Source organism: Centroberyx gerrardi, chromosome 4 (genome assembly GCF_048128805.1).
Source record: "Centroberyx gerrardi isolate f3 chromosome 4, fCenGer3.hap1.cur.20231027, whole genome shotgun sequence".
Classification (NCBI taxonomy): domain Eukaryota; kingdom Metazoa; phylum Chordata; class Actinopteri; order Beryciformes; family Berycidae; genus Centroberyx; species Centroberyx gerrardi.
The window spans coordinates 9,995,831-10,014,544 of record NC_136000.1 but is presented as its reverse complement, the minus strand read 5'-3'; the positions used below and the strand labels follow the sequence as shown (position 1 = coordinate 10,014,544).

Below are 18,714 nucleotides of genomic sequence, written 5' to 3'. Positions count from 1 at the left end.
ATACCCACTATGGTATCTGATATGGAAGGGCTGATGTATGGGCAGTGATGGATGCGTAGAGAAAGGGTCCCCGCTAAGTCATCTGGCAGGGGTAGTGTGGGAATGGAAAGAGAGGAGTGGAGAGAGGAGAGGATGGTGGGGGATCAGGGATGGATCCTGGGACAGGGTGCAGGCAGAGCGGGACACCTGCTGGTCCAACAGCAGTAGCCAAATTCATCGCTGTGTTGTAGAATCGAAAATTTAATTCAATGTTGCTCCGTAAGAGTCGGTATCATCTAGCAACAGATGCTCCTTTTTTTAGGTTTTTGAAATGCGTTGTCAATCCAGAATACAATAAATAGAAATACAAATACAAATGGTGAGTTGGGGCTAAGCAGGGAAAAAGTAAAAACTGAACAAAAAACATGCTCATGATTCACATCCAAAATACAGTTAGACTAATGTATCAGTTTGCTGATATATTTAGGCCAATATTGGTCTTTTATTATTTTTTTTTTATTATTTTCTTATTATTAAGTACTGGATATCGGCCAGTCATGTAGTCCACTGCCAATATAAGGATCTGCAATGAAAGCTTAGCCATACAGAACCACATAAATGCATTGCTGTCTGTTGTCTGTGTCTTTCAGGTGTCCAGTCATATCCAGGTTCTAGCACGGCGGAAGGCCAGAGAGATTCAAGTGAAGCTGAAGGTACGCTACGTGAGTCATCCCCCGCCTGCTCACTCATACACACTGACACACTGTTTTTACTGTGCTGCTCCTGTTGGAGAAAAAAAGTTTAAATATTTGTTGGACTTAATTATCATGTTAATAATTCAAAATCTCAATGTTTCTTAAACCGTACTGCATTTTGTAATACATTCCAGTTGAATGCATGCTACCACAAAATTCTCTTTGCTGCATTTAAGGTGTCATTGGTATGTTGTATCTTTGTAAAGACTGAGAATTATATTTGGGATTGGCTCATATGGGTTTTTAGACAATAATTGGAGCATTGTGCTTCGTTCGGCTGAGGTGAATTCCATGATTTTGTGCCAAGTCGAACAGGAGCAGGTGGAAAGAGTCTTCATAAAACACAATTACCCCATATTATTCCCAGTCTTAATAAAGTTTTATCTTTTGTGAAAGGTATTTCAACATCTATGGTCTTTGTACTGCCATTTATTCAAATTCCATCAACACAAAGGGATGGAAGAAGAGATTGGCTATTTAAATTTAATTTCCTATTTAATGCTAGTTTTAAATGGAATACTCAGTGCACATGACACATTTCAATGAAATGTGAATACATTTCAGCATGCCTGAGGCTTGCTGTACAGGATTATGAACAAAATGAACCAAACGTAATTGTCAGGAAACAAATTAATCTCTGTATTGTTCCTTCCAGGCATTACATTAGGCAAGTATTTCAATAAAAGTTTTCCTGTGCGGTAGGGCGAGAGCTTACACATCCCTGTCCCCCCAGTACTTTCTCAGTTTACGTTTCTCATCCGCACACACACCAACGCACACGCACACACACAGACACACACTCACAGCAGGCAACAGGACTCTCCCTCACCTTGGACACGGGCCATGAGGGTTCAGCTGGCAGGGCCCGGCATCGGTCACAGGGTTGGTCTCTCTGACAGGCCTTTTTAAATGCGTCTTTGGTGTAACTGAGATCCCTACCACATGTACCCCCCATATTTCAGCTATGCCCTTGTGTTAGCCAGTTCTGGGAAGAAGAATGCACCGTGTGGCCTTGCCCATTAGGGCTGGGTGGCAAGTGCTTGTAGTCCCCGGCGGTTTGGAAACTGCTGAAGTAGTTGATTCAAAGACAAGAGGGATATCACTTTACTATATAGGACAGGAAAGACACTTTTTTATACTGTCTGCCATGCACACTCTTTTTTGTTAGCATTAGCAATAGGCAATTCTGTTACCATTAGCATTAGTATATTAACATATTAGCCTGTTGCCTGTCTTGTCTTCCAATATGACCTCTAACAGAAGCTAGTTGTCAACACTGGCTTGCCCTTGCCAAAGCAATAAACTTAACTCTTGACCCAAAGGCCCTTGACTGCAATATCACCTTCTCTCCAGCCCTCTGCCTGGCAGGGATACACCGATGATGCAAGCTGGCTTCAGCCCTTCATTTCCCATTTACGGCTCTACTTGTGTTACCGGTGAAGTGGGGCGCTGACTTAAATGGAGTCTGAACAGCGCTCACCCTTGGCGTAACTCTGTCTGTCTGCCTGTCTGTCTCTCTCCCTCTCTCTCTGTCTCTCTCTCTCTCTCTCTCTCTCTCTCTCTCTTTCTCTCTCTCTCTCTCTCTCTCTCTCGCTCTCTCTCTGTAGGACCAGGCCGCTAAAGACAAGGCCCTCCAGAGTATGGCCACCATGTCCTCAGCCCAGATCATCTCAGCCACGGCCTTCCAGAACAAGATGGCTCTCCAGGGCCTGTCCAGGCCAGCCTACCCCACTGCTGGTGGGGTGAGTCTATGCAGTCACACCCATTCCCACATTTGTCATATCTTAAAGTAGGAGTTTTATTGGAGGATCACTGACCAGTGTCCCCTTCACCACCTTATTCATACAATATCAACCTGAAAGGCTGAGCTGGGGCCACATTTCTAAAAATTATCTTTGACTTCATCCTTGATTCCATAGTACGTTTAAAGGATAAAACATAACATATTTAAACTTATTTATGGCATTCATACCTTGGATAATGATAGAAATTAGTTTTATCTTTGATATGTCACAGAAAAATGGTGAAAGTCAATGTAAACTACAGATTTGGGCATCAGATTAAAATTTTCTTAAATCACAACTTTGGCTTGAATTTGGTCAAGAATCTTTTATAAATGACGCCCCTAAGCTGCAGTTAGGGTGGCAGTGTGTATAATAGAGTCATTTCTTTTTTCCCAGTTTTGGCACGGGGCACTTCCAGGACAGCCCGGAGGTCCTGAAGAGTGAGTAGCCATTTTTTCAACTTTCTCTCTCATGGTGCTATCCATCAGTTACTTTTAATGCGATCAGGTTAGTTTGTACATGCCGTAGAATGAATGGACAAATAAATGGATGAATTTCAGAACAGCTGTATTGCTCTCCCACCTGCGTCTTTAGAGGTCAGGCAGTCCAGTTAGTGTGTGAGATGGGGTCACGAGGGCGAGGCGGTGTATAACATGCCTCTCTCTCCCTTCTCTGTCTTGTCTCCCCAGCATTAAGCCCTTCTCCCAGCAGAGTTACGCCATGCAAGCGTCCGGCCCGCCCCCCATAACAGGTGGGTTCTCTCGCTTTCCCCTGGTGTGTTGACAGAGCGGCTGATGAGACCGCCTGGCTTGTGACTCACACAAAGCTCAGAGAAATAGCTGCAATCTCACTGCATTTTGTTTCACGTTTCCTTTCCACGCTCACACACATGCTGCCCTCTCACCTCCAGGTTATGAAAGCACGGCGGGGCTGTCCATGTCGCCCGGCGCCCCTCCCTGGCAGGGTCGAAGTATCGCCAGCTCCAAGCTCCGCATGCTGGAGTTCTCCGCCTTCCTGGAGCAACCTCAGGACCCAGAGACTGTGAGTAGACTGGACTGGAGGCAGCATAGCCCAATCAATAATTCACCTGGGACATTATCTCACACACACAACTTTAGTAAATATTTGTTTATTTAAATTTGCTAAGAACTGCTGAGTCATCTGCCAACAAAGATGTAAGGCTATGAGGCTATCGTCAAGTGATATAACCCAATAGTTTTTCAACCCATACCAAGTTCATGAAAGCTCTTACATTTGCTCTTCTAAACGCCTGGTTTTTCTTTGGAAAAATCCTCTGGCGCACAGGAAGTGATGTGTTTACGCTTCCGACCGCAGCAACAGCGGTTTGTTTGGAATAAATAAAACTTAGTGGTTAGCATGAGCAGCGATAGCCGCCATGGCTGAACAGACAAGGAAAGACCGGTACCAATACAAACTCAAACAACACAACAACAATTCTAGGAAAAAGACGTCACACTACTGGCAACACTCTTTGACTGCAAGTGATCTCTGGATAGTGCAGTGAAAAAACACCACCAGAAATGACTGCTTATGACCAAAGATTTTGCCAAAATAAATAAGGATATCACAGTTTACCACTTTAATCACAGATTACAATAAATGTACAGGAACTTGTCTTGGTGCCATTGGTGTAGAAGCATATCGACAACTTCACAGTACATACTAACACACAATGGAACAAGGACAAACTGTATATCCCATGATCATAGATGCTGCAAGTGGGAGGAAACGGGGGAATACATTCGGGGGATTTGAAGCAACAGTCAGGCGAGGGGATACTGTGCTGGATGCATCAGGGTGTGAGGCCCAGTGTGACAGATGGCCTAGAGTTCCTAGCCGTGCCCCTGGTAGTGGTAGCGAACTGGACATTTGAAATTTTGGCTCCAGTCACCTCCTGACATCCACTTCTGCCTCTCCCCAGTTTAACAAGCACCTGTTTGTGCACATCGGCCAGTCCAACCCCAGCTACAGCGACCCCTATCTGGAGGCGGTGGACATCAGGCAGATCTACGACAAGTTCCCAGAGAAGAAGGGAGGCTTGAAGGAGCTGTTTGACAAAGGGCCGCACAACGCTTTCTTTCTCGTCAAGTTCTGGGTAAGGCTGTACAGTTTTGTTTTTTTTATTTTCGGAGGAAGCCCAGTTCAATTCAGTTCAGTTCAACTCGGTTCAGTTCAGTTGCATTCCATTCTATTCCTCTCCTTTTCCATTCAGTTCCATTACACTAAGTTCAGTTCAGTTCAGTTCATATCTGTTCAGTTAGATTCAACTAATTCAATTCATTTAATTTCAACTTTACTCAATTTAATGAAATAAAAAAAAAATTTCAAAATTTCAATGCAATTTCACTTTAAGTTCAGCTCAGTTCAAAGCTGATATGTGTGGTATGTTTCATACAACATCAATGCATTTAATCCTCCCCAAGTCATGAAGGTGAAGTGAGAGTACAGTGAATACTCTTGTTAATGTTTTGTAGCACCTGTTGGCTGTTAATGGCCTAGCAGTGTTAACTGTGTTGGGATAGCTTAAGTATTGGAGTTAAAGGAACTTAGGGGCGATTTAGAGATAAAATGAATGGAAAGTCATTGATCCAAAGGCCTGAATGTGGTTTATCTGCTGGCAAAGAGGGCATTGCAGTGCAGCGTGCATTTGGTATGGGTGTGGGTGTATGTGTATATGTCTGTGATGTGTGTGTGTGTGTGTGTGTGTGTGTGCATGCGGGTATGTATGTCTGATGTGTGGGTGCGTGTGTGTGTGTGTGTGTGTGTGTGTGACAGCAGCCTTGGGGAGAGTGGCAGGGCTGATCTTTCACTGGGGAAATGTGAGCCCAGGCACCTGTCCCCTTGCTATTAGACTGAGCCCAGCCCACACACACCCCACTTATTTATAGATTAGCCCCCCCACACACAAACACACACCACCACCACCTCCAACTCACCCCTACATACACACACACACAGAGGGAGGGAGAGAGTAAAGGAGGATGAGAACAACAACTTAAGAGGAAGATTAGGGAATGAAGGCAGATGGAGGAGAGGGAGAGCCATAGGGAAAGAGAGAGTTTATGATATCGTTGATAAGACAGGAGATATGCACGTCAGGAAGATGAAAAGGAATGGGCACAAGAAAGAGATTGAGAGAGAGAAAAGGGGAGTGTGTGGGGCGGTGAGATGGAGAGGGTGTAATTGGATGCGTCCACTTTGTCCATCTAATCTGATCTGGCCACCTCACTTTACCTCAGGACAAGACCTTTGGTATTTGCATCATGCACCACATGTACACACTTACACTTACATCATCACACTTTTACAAACCCACCCTCATCTTTTCCTCACACTACCTCTCTCTACATAAAAATATACTGTTAACCAAAGTGACTTGAAGTAATAACTTGTGACATTTTCATATAAATAAATGTCTATTTTGCTACTCTTCTAAAAACAAGTGACAGCATTCAATTCATGCGTTGCCACCACAGTTAGAAAATCACTGCTACCTCCTGGTATGTTGATGTACAGACCTGGCTCATGCTTGTGTGACGTACTTCTACCGTACTGCCTGTTGTACAAGCGCACCCTTATGCAGCCTCTTAGCGCTCTGTGCAGCCTAAAGAGTGTAATCCCTCTAAGTACTGTGTATTGCAAAAAGCATTATGCACAAATGAACAAACTAACAAACACACAGAGCCCGAAACTTATGCGCCTCCTAAATAGAAGACCTCGGTAGTTATAGTTTGACTAGTGATAGCTACCATGGCTGAACAAAGAAAATTGAGAGATTGTTAAGATTGCAAAACCCAGAGTAACCTACAGATTTCAACATTGACTTTTGCTTTCCACTTTTGCTCCACTGGGTAAAATGGCTAAACAGGGAATGGGGATACCTAACCCTGGCAGTGTTAGGGAGAATGAATTAAAACAACTGTTCAATATGCAACAAGTCAACATTTTTTGATGTGCTGGAGCTAACAACTTCTTAAGCCAATCAGAGCATGGTTACTGCATCACTGACTGCATTGGCCACTGAGTAGCTAAGTCCATCAGGACTCAGTTGGCTTAGCTACTATAGCATTAGCTAAAAAGATCCATTATTTAGCAACCAGCTAACTGTCTAGAAATTCAAAGAAAAGTAGCTATAGCAAACTAGTCCAGGTCCTAAGCTAACTGAGTCCAGGTTAAGTTAGCTACTTGCATGGGAAAACGGCAATGTATTAGGGATGCAGTGACTACAGAAACGCTCTGGTTGGCTGAAGGGGTTGTTGACTCCAACGTGTCAAATAATGTTGAGTTGAGGCCACTGGTGACTTGGCAAATTCAGGATGCGTGTTCAATATGGTTCCAGTAACTGCTCAGCTTCCATGCTCCAAAGACTGTGAATGTCACATTCAAAGTGCCCCCTTGCAATCTCATGCCCCCAGATGGCCTTGTATGTGAGGCATTAGGTTTCTCACGTGGTCCCGAATGCCACATTATTTATTGTGCAGAGTTAAAAGACATTGGTGAGTGACACCCCATTGGAAGCAGTCATCTCCAGTCCTGGGGAAGAAGCAGCTGGTGAGAGCCATGGCATTTGATGCAAGGGTGAGTGGAAGGAGGGGAAGAGCAGCCCAGCCATATATCATAATGAAAGAGAGAGATAGATAGACAGACACAGAGAGTGTGAACAAGAGATGGGGATGGCAAGAGGAACGGAGGGAGGCATGTATCCAAGTCATTCATCAATCGGTATTTCTCTCCTCATTCATGTCAGAGCCCTGTGGACTCCAGCAGTCATGACATATGCAACTCCTACCACAGGAAAACAAGCTCATAACACTGTCCCTTCTCAGTGTGTTCATCTTATCGTATCTTATCCCAAGGGGGTCCTCCGATTCTCAAGGCATCCATGACAAAACACAGAAATGCAACAAAACAGCTGGGCATTTCAACACCCATGCTGAAAAAAAGCAGTGAAGATGCTCAGGGCCATACAAATAAGGAAAATGAAATCCTCAACACATCTGAAAATACGCTAACCTTATTTACGCCATCATAAAGGACGGGATAAAGCCTATTTGATGTTACCGTGGTGACGCAGGCGTCTGGCAGGTCATGACTTGGGGGTGTCCTCAGGCACAGGTTGGCATGGCGACGGTGACAGGCGGCTGGCCCGCCTCCAAAGCTATGGCATTCTAGATTGAATTTCCAGCAAACCCCCCTGTCGTCCACTGGCTGCCCTGCTCCGCTCCCCACCTTCCTCCTCGCCCCCCCAGCGCCTGTGGCCCTGTCCTAACGGATTGTCTCGCGCCTTTGAAGTGCCGAGGGAATCCGATTTGAGCCGGCCCTGCTAAATTGTTACACAGCCAGCCAGCCCACCATGATCTAATCAGCCAATTGCGCGCTGTTGATTGTAATTGGATGAATTCCCTCGCAGGCCGTTAGGGAAGCAGGGAACGGCGGTTCGGGGAGGGTCACTGGGCCCCAGGGATGAAGACAAATAGAGGAATTACAGGAGCCAGGGATGAAGATGAAGGGGGCGATGAAGAGATGAGGAGAGGCTGAGCGGTGTCTCAATGGCCCATTAGGAGACAAGGGCCTGACAGGGGAAAAGGTAAAGCAGCCCAGCTGTCTGATGAAGGAGATGGCACCTCAGTCTGATATAAGATCAGATTACACCAGCCTCAATTCAAATTTGAACCAGAGAAAGGATCAGCAATGGCCGAACCTGCATCCACCTGATGATCAAGAAGCTTGAGTCTTGAGTAGGATCAAATGTTTTTGTGTTACAACGAAACACATACACACACACACACACACACACACACACACACAGCATCTTGGGAATGCTGAGGCTGGATTCACAGCCTTATACTAGGTCAACAGGGGTCTAGGTATTGGATGCTTCTTGGCTTTACAGAGAATCACTTTCAGGCTTTCTCGAGCCGCAACACTCTTGGCAATACATCTTTGTCAAGCCAACACATGTTTCTTGAGATGAATTCTGTGAGCAGGAGAGAAGAGCCTCATGGCATTATGGTATAGATTGGAGTTGTTCTTGTATATCCTCAAGATCATCCACAGCAGTTTAGTTATAGTGTAGTGACAGCTGATATGATGCTGTAAAACAGATGTGTGTCCATTTAAGGGGTGTACGTCTGATAAGAGGGGTACATAAGTTAGTTTAGAAAATATGCCCATTGAACTACAGTTCATACAGTGCTGCCATGCCTTTCCCAATTACACTGCCAGGCTGCTCAACCAATCCTGGTGCCTTTTGGTAGACTGACAGGTGTTTTGATGAGCAGTTGAACCTGACATGTCATCTTTCTCTCTTCCCTGTAGGCGGACCTTAGTGCCAACCTGCAGGATGACAGCAGCTTCTTCTATGGTGTTTCCAGTCAGTATGAGAGCTCTGAGAACATGATTATCACCTCATCCACCAAGGTCTGCTCCTTCGGCAAGCAGGTGGTGGAGAAAGTGGAGGTGAGAGGAGGGAATGCTGGGTACTGGGTGTTATCAAAGACATTTTTGTTTGTTGTAGAAGACCCCTTCATGCATCTATCCTGAATTATCACTGCAGACAAAATTAGAGTCTGAAAAGAGAGCAAAACTTGATTTTTTTTTCCCAAACAACTCCTCTTGGATTTGGAGCCAAAGTGCAGCAGTAATTCAGCAACCGTGCAGTAAAAAGTAAAACATCTACAGTGGGCTTCACATTTATGTGGAGGAAAAAACACAAATGTTTTGGGATTGTAGAGTTCCTGCTATGATCAACACTAGAGAATATATGTGGCCACAATTCAAGGGATTTGCATCACTGAGTGCTGGACGGATGTGTGTTTTTTCAACATTAAGAGGTCATGACCGTGTAAAACCACCATTATCACCCTAAAGAGTGAATAACTGCTAGCTGTGGAGATGGATTCCGGTCAATTACCAGTGATCTGTGGTCAGGACACTGACGTGATTCACAAGTCTCCTCAGCATGACTCACTGTTATGCTTCCCGTTAACTAGACACGATACTAGCCCTGCCCCCACCCAACCCTGATGGATTGCACAATATAAACACACAAACACACCCACACATACACACAAACACACACCACACACATATCCTTAGGTAGAGCCATCTGCTACAGTAGGCCACATGATGATATTTAATGGCTTTATCATTTGATTACGGTTGTCACGAGAAATATGTTTATTGTCATATCTGGCATGCCATACGCTGCATTAGGTATATCATATTACATATATTACAGCTTATCACATAGATGTTCATATTCAATGTATTAAATTGAGTTTCAGTGGAATATGTTATTTCCCTGTTTGCTTACAATGGATTTCACATTTCATCCTCTAATGTGTTTACATTTTTTTTTCAGCGTGGTATATGTTGTGATATATTGTACAGTATGCTGTGATTGTGTATTGTATCTGTCCCTAGACGGAGTATGCGCGGTTTGAGAATGGGCGTTATGTGTTCAGGATCCACCGGTCCCCATTATGTGAATACATGATCAACTTCATCCACAAGCTCAAACACCTGCCGGAGAAGTACATGATGAACAGTGTACTGGAGAACTTCACTATCCTACAGGTGCGCACAGGAATCAGGAATACACACGTGTGTGTAGGGACATGCATTGGGGTGTTCTGGTATTATGTGAGATACTTGGTTATTCTGTTTAAGAGTAAATACCATTTTAGTTTTTGTTTTTCTAGAAACCCTAATATAATAGATAGGTTATGCCAGTATAAGGAAACTGAGGAATGTAAACACCTTATCACATTTACTATTGGTTTTCGCAGACTGTATTAGCTCTGTTTCCATAGTTATATTCTGTTAATTCATTTATACAGGGATATTTGTGATGAGGATATTATCCCGACTTAACCTGAATTGGGATATCAGCTAATGTCTACATTGTGTACTCATTGTCCTTCATCGTTCACGTTGTTCTATTCATACCATTCTGGGTGATAAAGCACCACTAGGGCCACTAGGACATTCAATTTGCTTGAATATTATTTCCATTGATTTCAGAGTGCATTTCGTAGGCATCCCACCTTCCTGAAGTGTGCGAAACAGCAAAACTTTTCAGTTTTTAAATTAATGTGGTTGAACTGTGATATTCCCCATTGGTAACCATGATAGACCATTAACAGTGGGTGGCAATTTTTGATTGCCTGTGAATTGTAAAGTTGGCTGGCATCCTACAGCGTTAAAACATTTCCAAATGTCCGTTCTGTCGTGAGTTGGGCTTTTCTGAATGAGTCGGTGTGCTTCCCAGAGAGCGGAGACGGAGAGGCAAGTGAATAGAATGGAGTGTGTCGCCATAGTAACAAAGTGGTCCTCAACGCCAGGGTTCAAAGACATTGGTGTCCCTTCCACTGGCGGCTGCATTCCTACTGGCCAGGGGACAATGACCATATTGAGCCCACACTGACGACTACATGGCAGCATGTCATTAGGTCTCTCAATGGGCTGATTTAGCTCATATTAACCATGAACAGGGAATACACAGATGTGCATACACACGCATATGCACACGCACACAGATACACACACACACAGACACAGACCACAGATACAGACACACACAGACTTCACATTGCAAGGCTGAGCACAATGTGTTGATGATATGCTTCATGTAACAAGTGCTCTATTCAGGGATATGGGGAGCAATTGAGCATAATGAATTGATGAAGGTTGTATGCTTGTTTTATGCTTGTTGCATTGCCACACTGTTCTGGAAAAATTATGCTACACATTGTGCTGTGTTTCTAGATAGAAATGAGCTTTGTATGTAGAATAATTAGGGCCAGAAAGATCAGATTATTATTTATGTTTTACCAAGTTATTGTGTTAATAGTATGTAATATTTTAGTTGACTATACGGTATCTCAGTCTATAAGAGCATTACTTAAGTGTTTAATGTCACAGCACATTTTATACAGCAAAAAATTCCAAGGCACATGTATTGGAAATGAAGCCTAGTATGATCATATAAGTGAATGATCATGCTATATAAGATAGCTGAATATAAAGAGCTGCTGGCAAGGAGGTAATTGCATTATCTTTGAGAGCGGAAAAATACAACCATATGTTGCTGTCATTAGATTTTAATGAAATTAATGTACTATTTTTGCTTGCCATTGATTTTCTTTACATTTGAGCAAGATTTCAAGGCACACACAAACTTTGTCTACAGCATTGGATGCTTTGGCACTGCAGCTGAAAACACAGCTCTATATTGTAATAAAACCAGTAACATAGTGGTAAATACAGAGATGTGTATGAACTACAATTGTTGATCAGCGTGAAGAAAACACCATTACTAACAAAAAATATATTTCTTTGTACAACAGTATCATGCAAGCTTAAAAGGTGTGGTTAAATTGTATTTCACAAATAAAATTGTGGGCAAACCGAGGTGAGGTAGGTTTACCCTCCACTACACCGCTGAACGGGACCGTCTGTGTTTCTCTACAGGTGGTGACAAACAGGGACACGCTGGAGACCCTGCTGTGTATAGCCTACGTCTTCGAGGTGTCCACCAGCGAGCACGGGGCACAGCACCACATCTACAGGCTAGTCAAAGACTGACACAGTCTCATGGTTGGAACTTATACACTATAGACCCATTGTAGCACCTCAATGAGCAACAACAACACTACACAATGGACTACTTCCTCCGTAAGCTGAAAGCTGAAACCGTACAAGTCACAAGTCAGGACCCAGAGAAGCACTGGCTGCGTCAGCGTGCCCAGGAACACTACTGTTGAGGAAGAGGTGGATTTGGGACTGTGGAACCTGAAACAGGCTTTGTGTGAATAAGTGGCAAGAAAAAAAAGAAGAGGACCATGGTATACTGTGGTCTCTATACCAAAGGAGCCAAACTTAGCCAACAAGACGTTGCATGAGAAAGTTGTCATTGGTGGTGTTTTTCATCTCATTTTACTATAGTGCTTGTTTTGATTTAGATTCCTTTTACACACTTGCATGTGCAGGGGATGTTTGCTACAGACTTGTGAGGAGTTTGGCGAGTTTGGTTGCCTGAGGGTGCCATCTAGTGACTTAAATATAAATAACAGTGGAAATAAAAGTCGAAAGTAGACTGAAAATCCCCATTTGCACATCCATAAAAAATATCACTGTTTTTGGTGCCAATCTTTTGTGTTATTTGAGCAACATAATTATGTACAGTGCCACATCCATCTCCTCTAAACAAAGTTATAAAAATAAGAGGCTAAAATGATGATTAAAAAGAGCTATTGTATTCACTTTGTTTGATGTTTAATGTTCAATGTTTCTTGTATTGTCTTACTGTTTTTGATTGAAAATCTGACTACAACAAAAGGCACATAATAACACTGCTAACTTGAACCAGATTTGGATCTGTAAGCTGATTACAGAGTTGTCTGTAACTGTAACTTGCCCTGAAGTGTCAGATGAAAATACAAGTGTTTCTTTACATAACGTTTGTCTGTTGCTGGATTTTGCATTCTGTGAAATTTGTTGCGAGTCATTGCAACATGTGGCTGTATTACTTTACACATAATGATATGTACTCAATATTATCAAGTGTGCAGGGTTTTATCTGGTCACATGGTTTGTCTGATTCAGTGGGCACTCGATACCAAAACTTAGTCATTCTTTGGCTTGGAGTGCCACTGATGGATCACATGCGAACTGGCGCTATTACATCTATTGGTGGCCAAGTCTCAGAATAGAGCTTTCATGTGTTTTGCTAATCTCAAACTACTTGACTAAACTTCATAGTGTTCAGTCCAATCTGGGAGGCATACTGCCGCAGAGGGATAGTGCACACAAAATTTCAGGGCACAAATTTGCACAAACACACTCATAATACAAAGCAATAGAGATACAACAGATATTGACATAATTAGGAGCAACATGGCGGTAGCTGCATTCTGCTCAACTCATTTGTGGAAGGAACCAAAATGAGGAACGGGCAGGTTGCATTACTGAGGTTACAGTCTGAATTAAAAAATTCCCTGCTTATGTTTATATATCTGAGAGATGATAGTCACCAAATATTTGAGGGGAAACCTGCCTGCTCAGTTTGAATGCCCATGATACTAGTTTACTGTAAGGAAGAGAGAGTTTTTAAAGAGCATATTGTAGAATGGTGGTCAGCATTGCCATCTGGTGGTATTGAGATGTCATTACACTTCCCAAAACCATTCTCTACTCCCACACTTCTCTTCAATCCAGCAACCTAATAGTGAAACTCCAGGACCGGGGTTGAACACCTTGAAGTTCAGTCAAGTGGTTTGAGTTTAGCAATATACATGAAAGCCCTATTCTGAGGCTTGGCAACCAGTAGCCGTGTTGGTGCCAGTTCCCATGTGATCCACCAGTGGCAGGTCCAAACCAAAGAATGATTATGAGTTTTGGTGTTAAGTGCCCGCTGCTATGGAAGCCAAATCCAACTGGGGCACAGGCCAGATACTTTACTGGTAGGTCTAAAGTGGCCGCTTTTCTGAGTCACTATACCCACATCAGTCTTCTAGTATGTTTCACTCTTACCCACAGAGCTGCAAATGAAGAGTTACCAGAACACTATATCCACTTTGGAAATGGAACCCTATCCATTCTGGGAAAAGATCAATATCTCTAATATGGAATATGTGGAAAGTGTTTTTTTCCCCTCAACCAAGAATTTATTAATGTTACTTGCTATCCACTAAAAAGCAGCACAATTTGTTAGAATGTTGTGTTTTCAGAAATGTACTAAGAGTAGGTTTCACTTCTTTTCCAAATCATGCCCCCATGGAATGAATGAAACACTTCAATTGTAGCCTACGTTAACACTGCACTCCATAAACTCTGTACCAAAATCTAAGGGCCTTTCAGCTCCCAGGTGGAAACTGAGAACGCTGCACTGTGATGGACAGACAAGCTGACAATAGGTGAGAGGGAGACAGCCGTACAGGTGGAGCGATTCAAAGCCAGGGAGCAAAAGGTTTATTCCCATAATCCCATTTAGAAGAATTCAGACAGATTGCTACAATTATGGCAATCCACTCTCAGATGTCTGCTGTAGCTAAAAACAGACAGAGAGAACAAAGAGTACTGAAAATCTCAATTTGGACCCAGAGAGTTCCTGCTGGGACTATGGTAAGTTTTTGTATAGTGTGCTTTACACTGAGTGCCTCATGGTAAAGTAATACCCGCTCTGTGCAGCTTTAAATTTAGTTCTCTGACCTGGAGTGAACAAAAAAATAATAAGAAGAGTTGAGTTGTTTAATATCACCAATCGGTTGTTAATAATATCATATTGTTAACATTGTAGACGTTTCTGCTTTGGCTTTTTGCCTGTGTAGCAGACTGTCTTAGTTGTGTTGAATTGCCTTACAGTCAGAGAAATACCTCACACAACTGAGTTGGCAATAGCTACTGTATGTCAGTGGCAATGATAAACTAGCTGCTACTAAACAAAAATTGTCCAAACAGCAATATTCATAGACCTTATTTATGATTGAGTTAGGCTGATGCGACACATTTACATTAGGTCAATATTAATCTGGAACTGAAAAGGATATTTTAGTAAAGCTGAAATTTTTAAATAAAAAAACGGTCTGTACATACTGTCACATAACGAAAAATCACTATAATATCCCCACAAAATTACGATAATAAACTTTACTTGTGTCTCGAATTTATAGCCTTTAATGTTTTTGTTTTAATCTCTGATGTTATCGCTAAAATCCTATTATAATCCTACAGCGAATTCTAATATTTTAGATTTGTTGTGTTATTAGCCTACAGCATATTTCATACAATTCATTATATATTTACTATATTAGCTTTAGTTCTAAGTGGTGCAAATACCATTACTCCCTATAGTGTTCATGAGTGATAGTCTACTGTATGGTTGAAAGATTCAAACCCTATTCAATAAGGAATTTGGCACATCCAGGACACCTTACGCACGGCTGGGTCTCCACCTCCTCCAGGTGCGTAGTTGTGACACACCTGGAGAGGGACTGGCACCAGTAAAACCAGACCACTGGCTTGACTCCATGCCTGCCAACTTCAAGAATCAACTTCGCAGATGCGTCAGACATGTCAATTCTCTGCTCAAATTGTAATTTAACATGGTTTGATTTACATTACGCGCAATGAATGTCCCATGGGGTTTGCTGACGGTTTTGAGTTTGGTGTACCACACTGAGTCGAGGTGCTCACCGACCTCCTATTATAAGAACTGTTGGATTCGACGTTTCCCCGGGATTTTCATCGATATTGAGGAATCTCAGAGGAGAGGAGCGCAGCTTCTGAAGTATTACCAAGAGGAGACCGCGTTGAAATGCAGCCGGACGTGTTGCCTCACGAGAAATTGTGAGTAGGCTAAAGTTATTTTTAATCAACGTGATAGTCTCGAAAAAATACATGAGGGTGAACTATGCATGTGACATTCTTTCCATTTATTTCCTGCACAGATTTGCAGCAGGTGTATTGTAACGGTACACTATTCCTCCACTGATCCCCTCCAGGTGCATCCCGCACTGATTTACTGTCTTTTCTCTATCTATAGTTTCCTGTAATCTGGCAATATTTCACTATGATACCATTCAAGAAAATGTGAACTGTGTCCACCTGCACTGTCCAACACTGGAGAGCTGCATTCTCAGCCACAGAGGCAACGTTGTTCTTTACAATATCACCAAGGGTGAGTAATCTCCAATCAATAATGACATTCTCAGAAATTACTTATAAGTAGGCTTCTTCATAATGAAGTAATTATGAAATTTCTTAGATCATAATTTGTCACCTTGCGTATCAACTATAGCCAAGGCCTGTTATACAATGTTTCAAAAGTAGGTAAATCTTCTTCTTGTTCAGTAATATACATCCACATATATTATTCTTATTCTTATAAAATAAAGAAAAACAAAGCTGGTTAGGGTTAGGGCAAGCTTTTTTTTTTTCTTTTTTAATACTTTTTATTTATTAACACATGCATGCCTGTACTTTGTTCATGTCAGGCTGATTTACCATAATACGACCCTAATATAACCCTAACCCCAAGACAAAACAAAACATAACATAACATAAGCATCACATATGAATCCAATATCAATAACTGAATTTAAAGCTGGTTAACTTTAGTCATTTTTAATTTTAGTTCTTTAGGTAATTTTAACAAAATAATTCAACATATAGGCCATTAATAATAGGTGTACCTCGAAACAGGAAAAATATTTAATAATACAGTGAGTTTTAATAATATATATATAAAAAGACCTACTTTGGAATGACCCTGTATATAGAACAGTTTCAGGTAAGAGTGAAATTAAAGCCCAGAACTAATATGAGACTATGTGAATGGTTTCATGTCTTCAGGTGTGGATCCTGACCTGTTGGTGTTTGGAAAATACTTCACGTCCAATGTGCGTGTGTTACCCCACCACTACACCCGAGTCAACGCCTCAGAGCCCCTGGCCTCAGACAAGCGCCAGTTCAACCGGCAACCCCTTCCCCCTGCACCGCCTCTGACTTCAGCACCCACAGTAAAACCCCCCACCACAGCAAGAGTGCTCCCCACCTCCACCACCACCACCACCTCCACCACCTCCACCTCCACCACTGTGCTGCAAAGCACTAGTCAGCCTACAACACTTCCAACAACTACGACCGCTTTGTCTTCCCCTCCGACGGCTCCCCTAGCCCCGGAGACCCATGCACACACAACTGCTCCACCTCCAACCCCCACCCCCTCCCCCACTCCTCCAACACCCGGCACTACAATGCCTCCTCCATCCACCACCACCACCACCACCCTTGCCCCTTACACCGCCCAGACCGCTACTCCTGCCTTTCCCTCCACTCTGGAGGCTACCACAACCACACCGCCCTCCCCCTCCACTCCGACCCAGCATCACACCACCAGCACTTCTCAGGCGCCCACCAACCCTCCAACTTCCATGGCCCTTATGGCTAACATAGAGAGCAGCAAGCAGTACCCCAATGACACCAAGGGCTACCTGGGGAGGAACCACACCGCAGGGAGCGAGGGAGGCCAGGGTGTCGGTGGAGAGGACACCCTAGGGGGCCTGGGACCTGGGTGGCATTTGGCCGCTCACACCCTGCTGGTCGCGGTGGCTACCTGTGTCACAGTGCTGCTGAGCTGCTGCTGCTCCATCCTGGTGGTGGTGAGCTGGAGGGGCAGGAGGAGGAAGAAGGGACGCTACCGTACATCCTGGAGAGGGAAAGGGGGGTCAATGCGTCTAATTAAGTATGTCCTGGTCAGGGAAAGCTCTTGAAAGTGGGGGGTGGAGTCAATGAGGGCCAAAACAATTGTTGGGACTGATGTTTTTCTGTTTTGAAATTTGTTTACCAGAATGTTTTCAACAAGGAATCCAGGATGAAATCACCTCTAAGTTTTTTTTATTTGAATTATTGTATCATTGTAAAATGAAAATTTACTTTCTTTGTGGGTTTTACTGCATATTGGATTATTATAATAGCATGGCCATGGAATAGTTATTAACCATTGCTTTATTTGAAGCAAATAGGGATGAAAATGTAATTACTGTCAAGTGATATGTTTTTAAGACTAAAATACAGTCAAACTGACTGGATAGAGTTCATTTCTTATGGATTAGGAGAGATTTACCTAAACAAAAACAGATACAGAAATTATAGTGTGTGCCAAAAACATTAAGCCTATAGTTGCTGCGAGGATTTTGGTTTCAGTTGTGAGGCAATGACTTGCGACAGCGCAGCCGCTGCATTCGGCCGCAGTAATTTGCCTTGAGAAAGATGATATGATGTCCATTTGGCAGACCTACATTTTGATGCACTTCAATGAGTTTGAACTGATGTTGATGCCAAACCTCAAGGACTTTGCCCAGCTGTCCACCCTGCTCTTAAGTGCGACTTAATGGGGGCTTCGGAGCAAGAAATGCTACAGCAACAATCCAAGGGTTGTTCAGAAAAAGCACCGGGCTTTGTGGGGGTGAAGGTGGTGTATCTTGGGCCTTCACCCTCCTACAGTCCAGCGCATCTCCCCAGTGCATTGGGTTTCTCCTGACCTAAAAGTCCATGGATGACAGACCAAAGCTCTTTAAGAAGGGTTAGGTGCTTTTCAACAGCCTGCTGCTGAATGCATCCTTTCACTGGGGCGCCTCTCTTCGCCCTGATAGTGACAAGAGTAGGATGGG

General features: G+C 43.2%; 2 protein-coding genes across 2 annotated transcripts; both read left to right on the top strand.

Annotated features, from left to right (window-relative positions):
- Nucleotides 1-673: 673 nt before the first annotated feature.
- Nucleotides 674-12,949, top strand: tead4 (TEA domain transcription factor 4). The gene is made up of 9 exons (XM_078283031.1): nucleotides 674-701; nucleotides 2,342-2,476; nucleotides 2,915-2,958; nucleotides 3,208-3,269; nucleotides 3,429-3,559; nucleotides 4,461-4,634; nucleotides 8,858-8,998; nucleotides 9,965-10,117; nucleotides 12,014-12,949. The coding sequence occupies exons 2-9, from the start codon at nucleotides 2,375-2,377 to the stop codon at nucleotides 12,125-12,127; spliced, it is 921 nt and encodes a 306-aa protein (XP_078139157.1). The 5' UTR covers nucleotides 674-701; nucleotides 2,342-2,374; the 3' UTR covers nucleotides 12,128-12,949.
- A 2,720-nt stretch (nucleotides 12,950-15,669) lies between these two features.
- Nucleotides 15,670-17,814, top strand: mansc4 (MANSC domain containing 4). Its single transcript, XM_071922717.2, has 3 exons — nucleotides 15,670-15,889; nucleotides 16,086-16,220; nucleotides 16,895-17,814. Exons 1-3 carry the CDS (start codon nucleotides 15,670-15,672, stop codon nucleotides 17,812-17,814), a joined length of 1,275 nt encoding a protein of 424 aa, XP_071778818.2.
- Nucleotides 17,815-18,714: the final 900 nt, after the last annotated feature.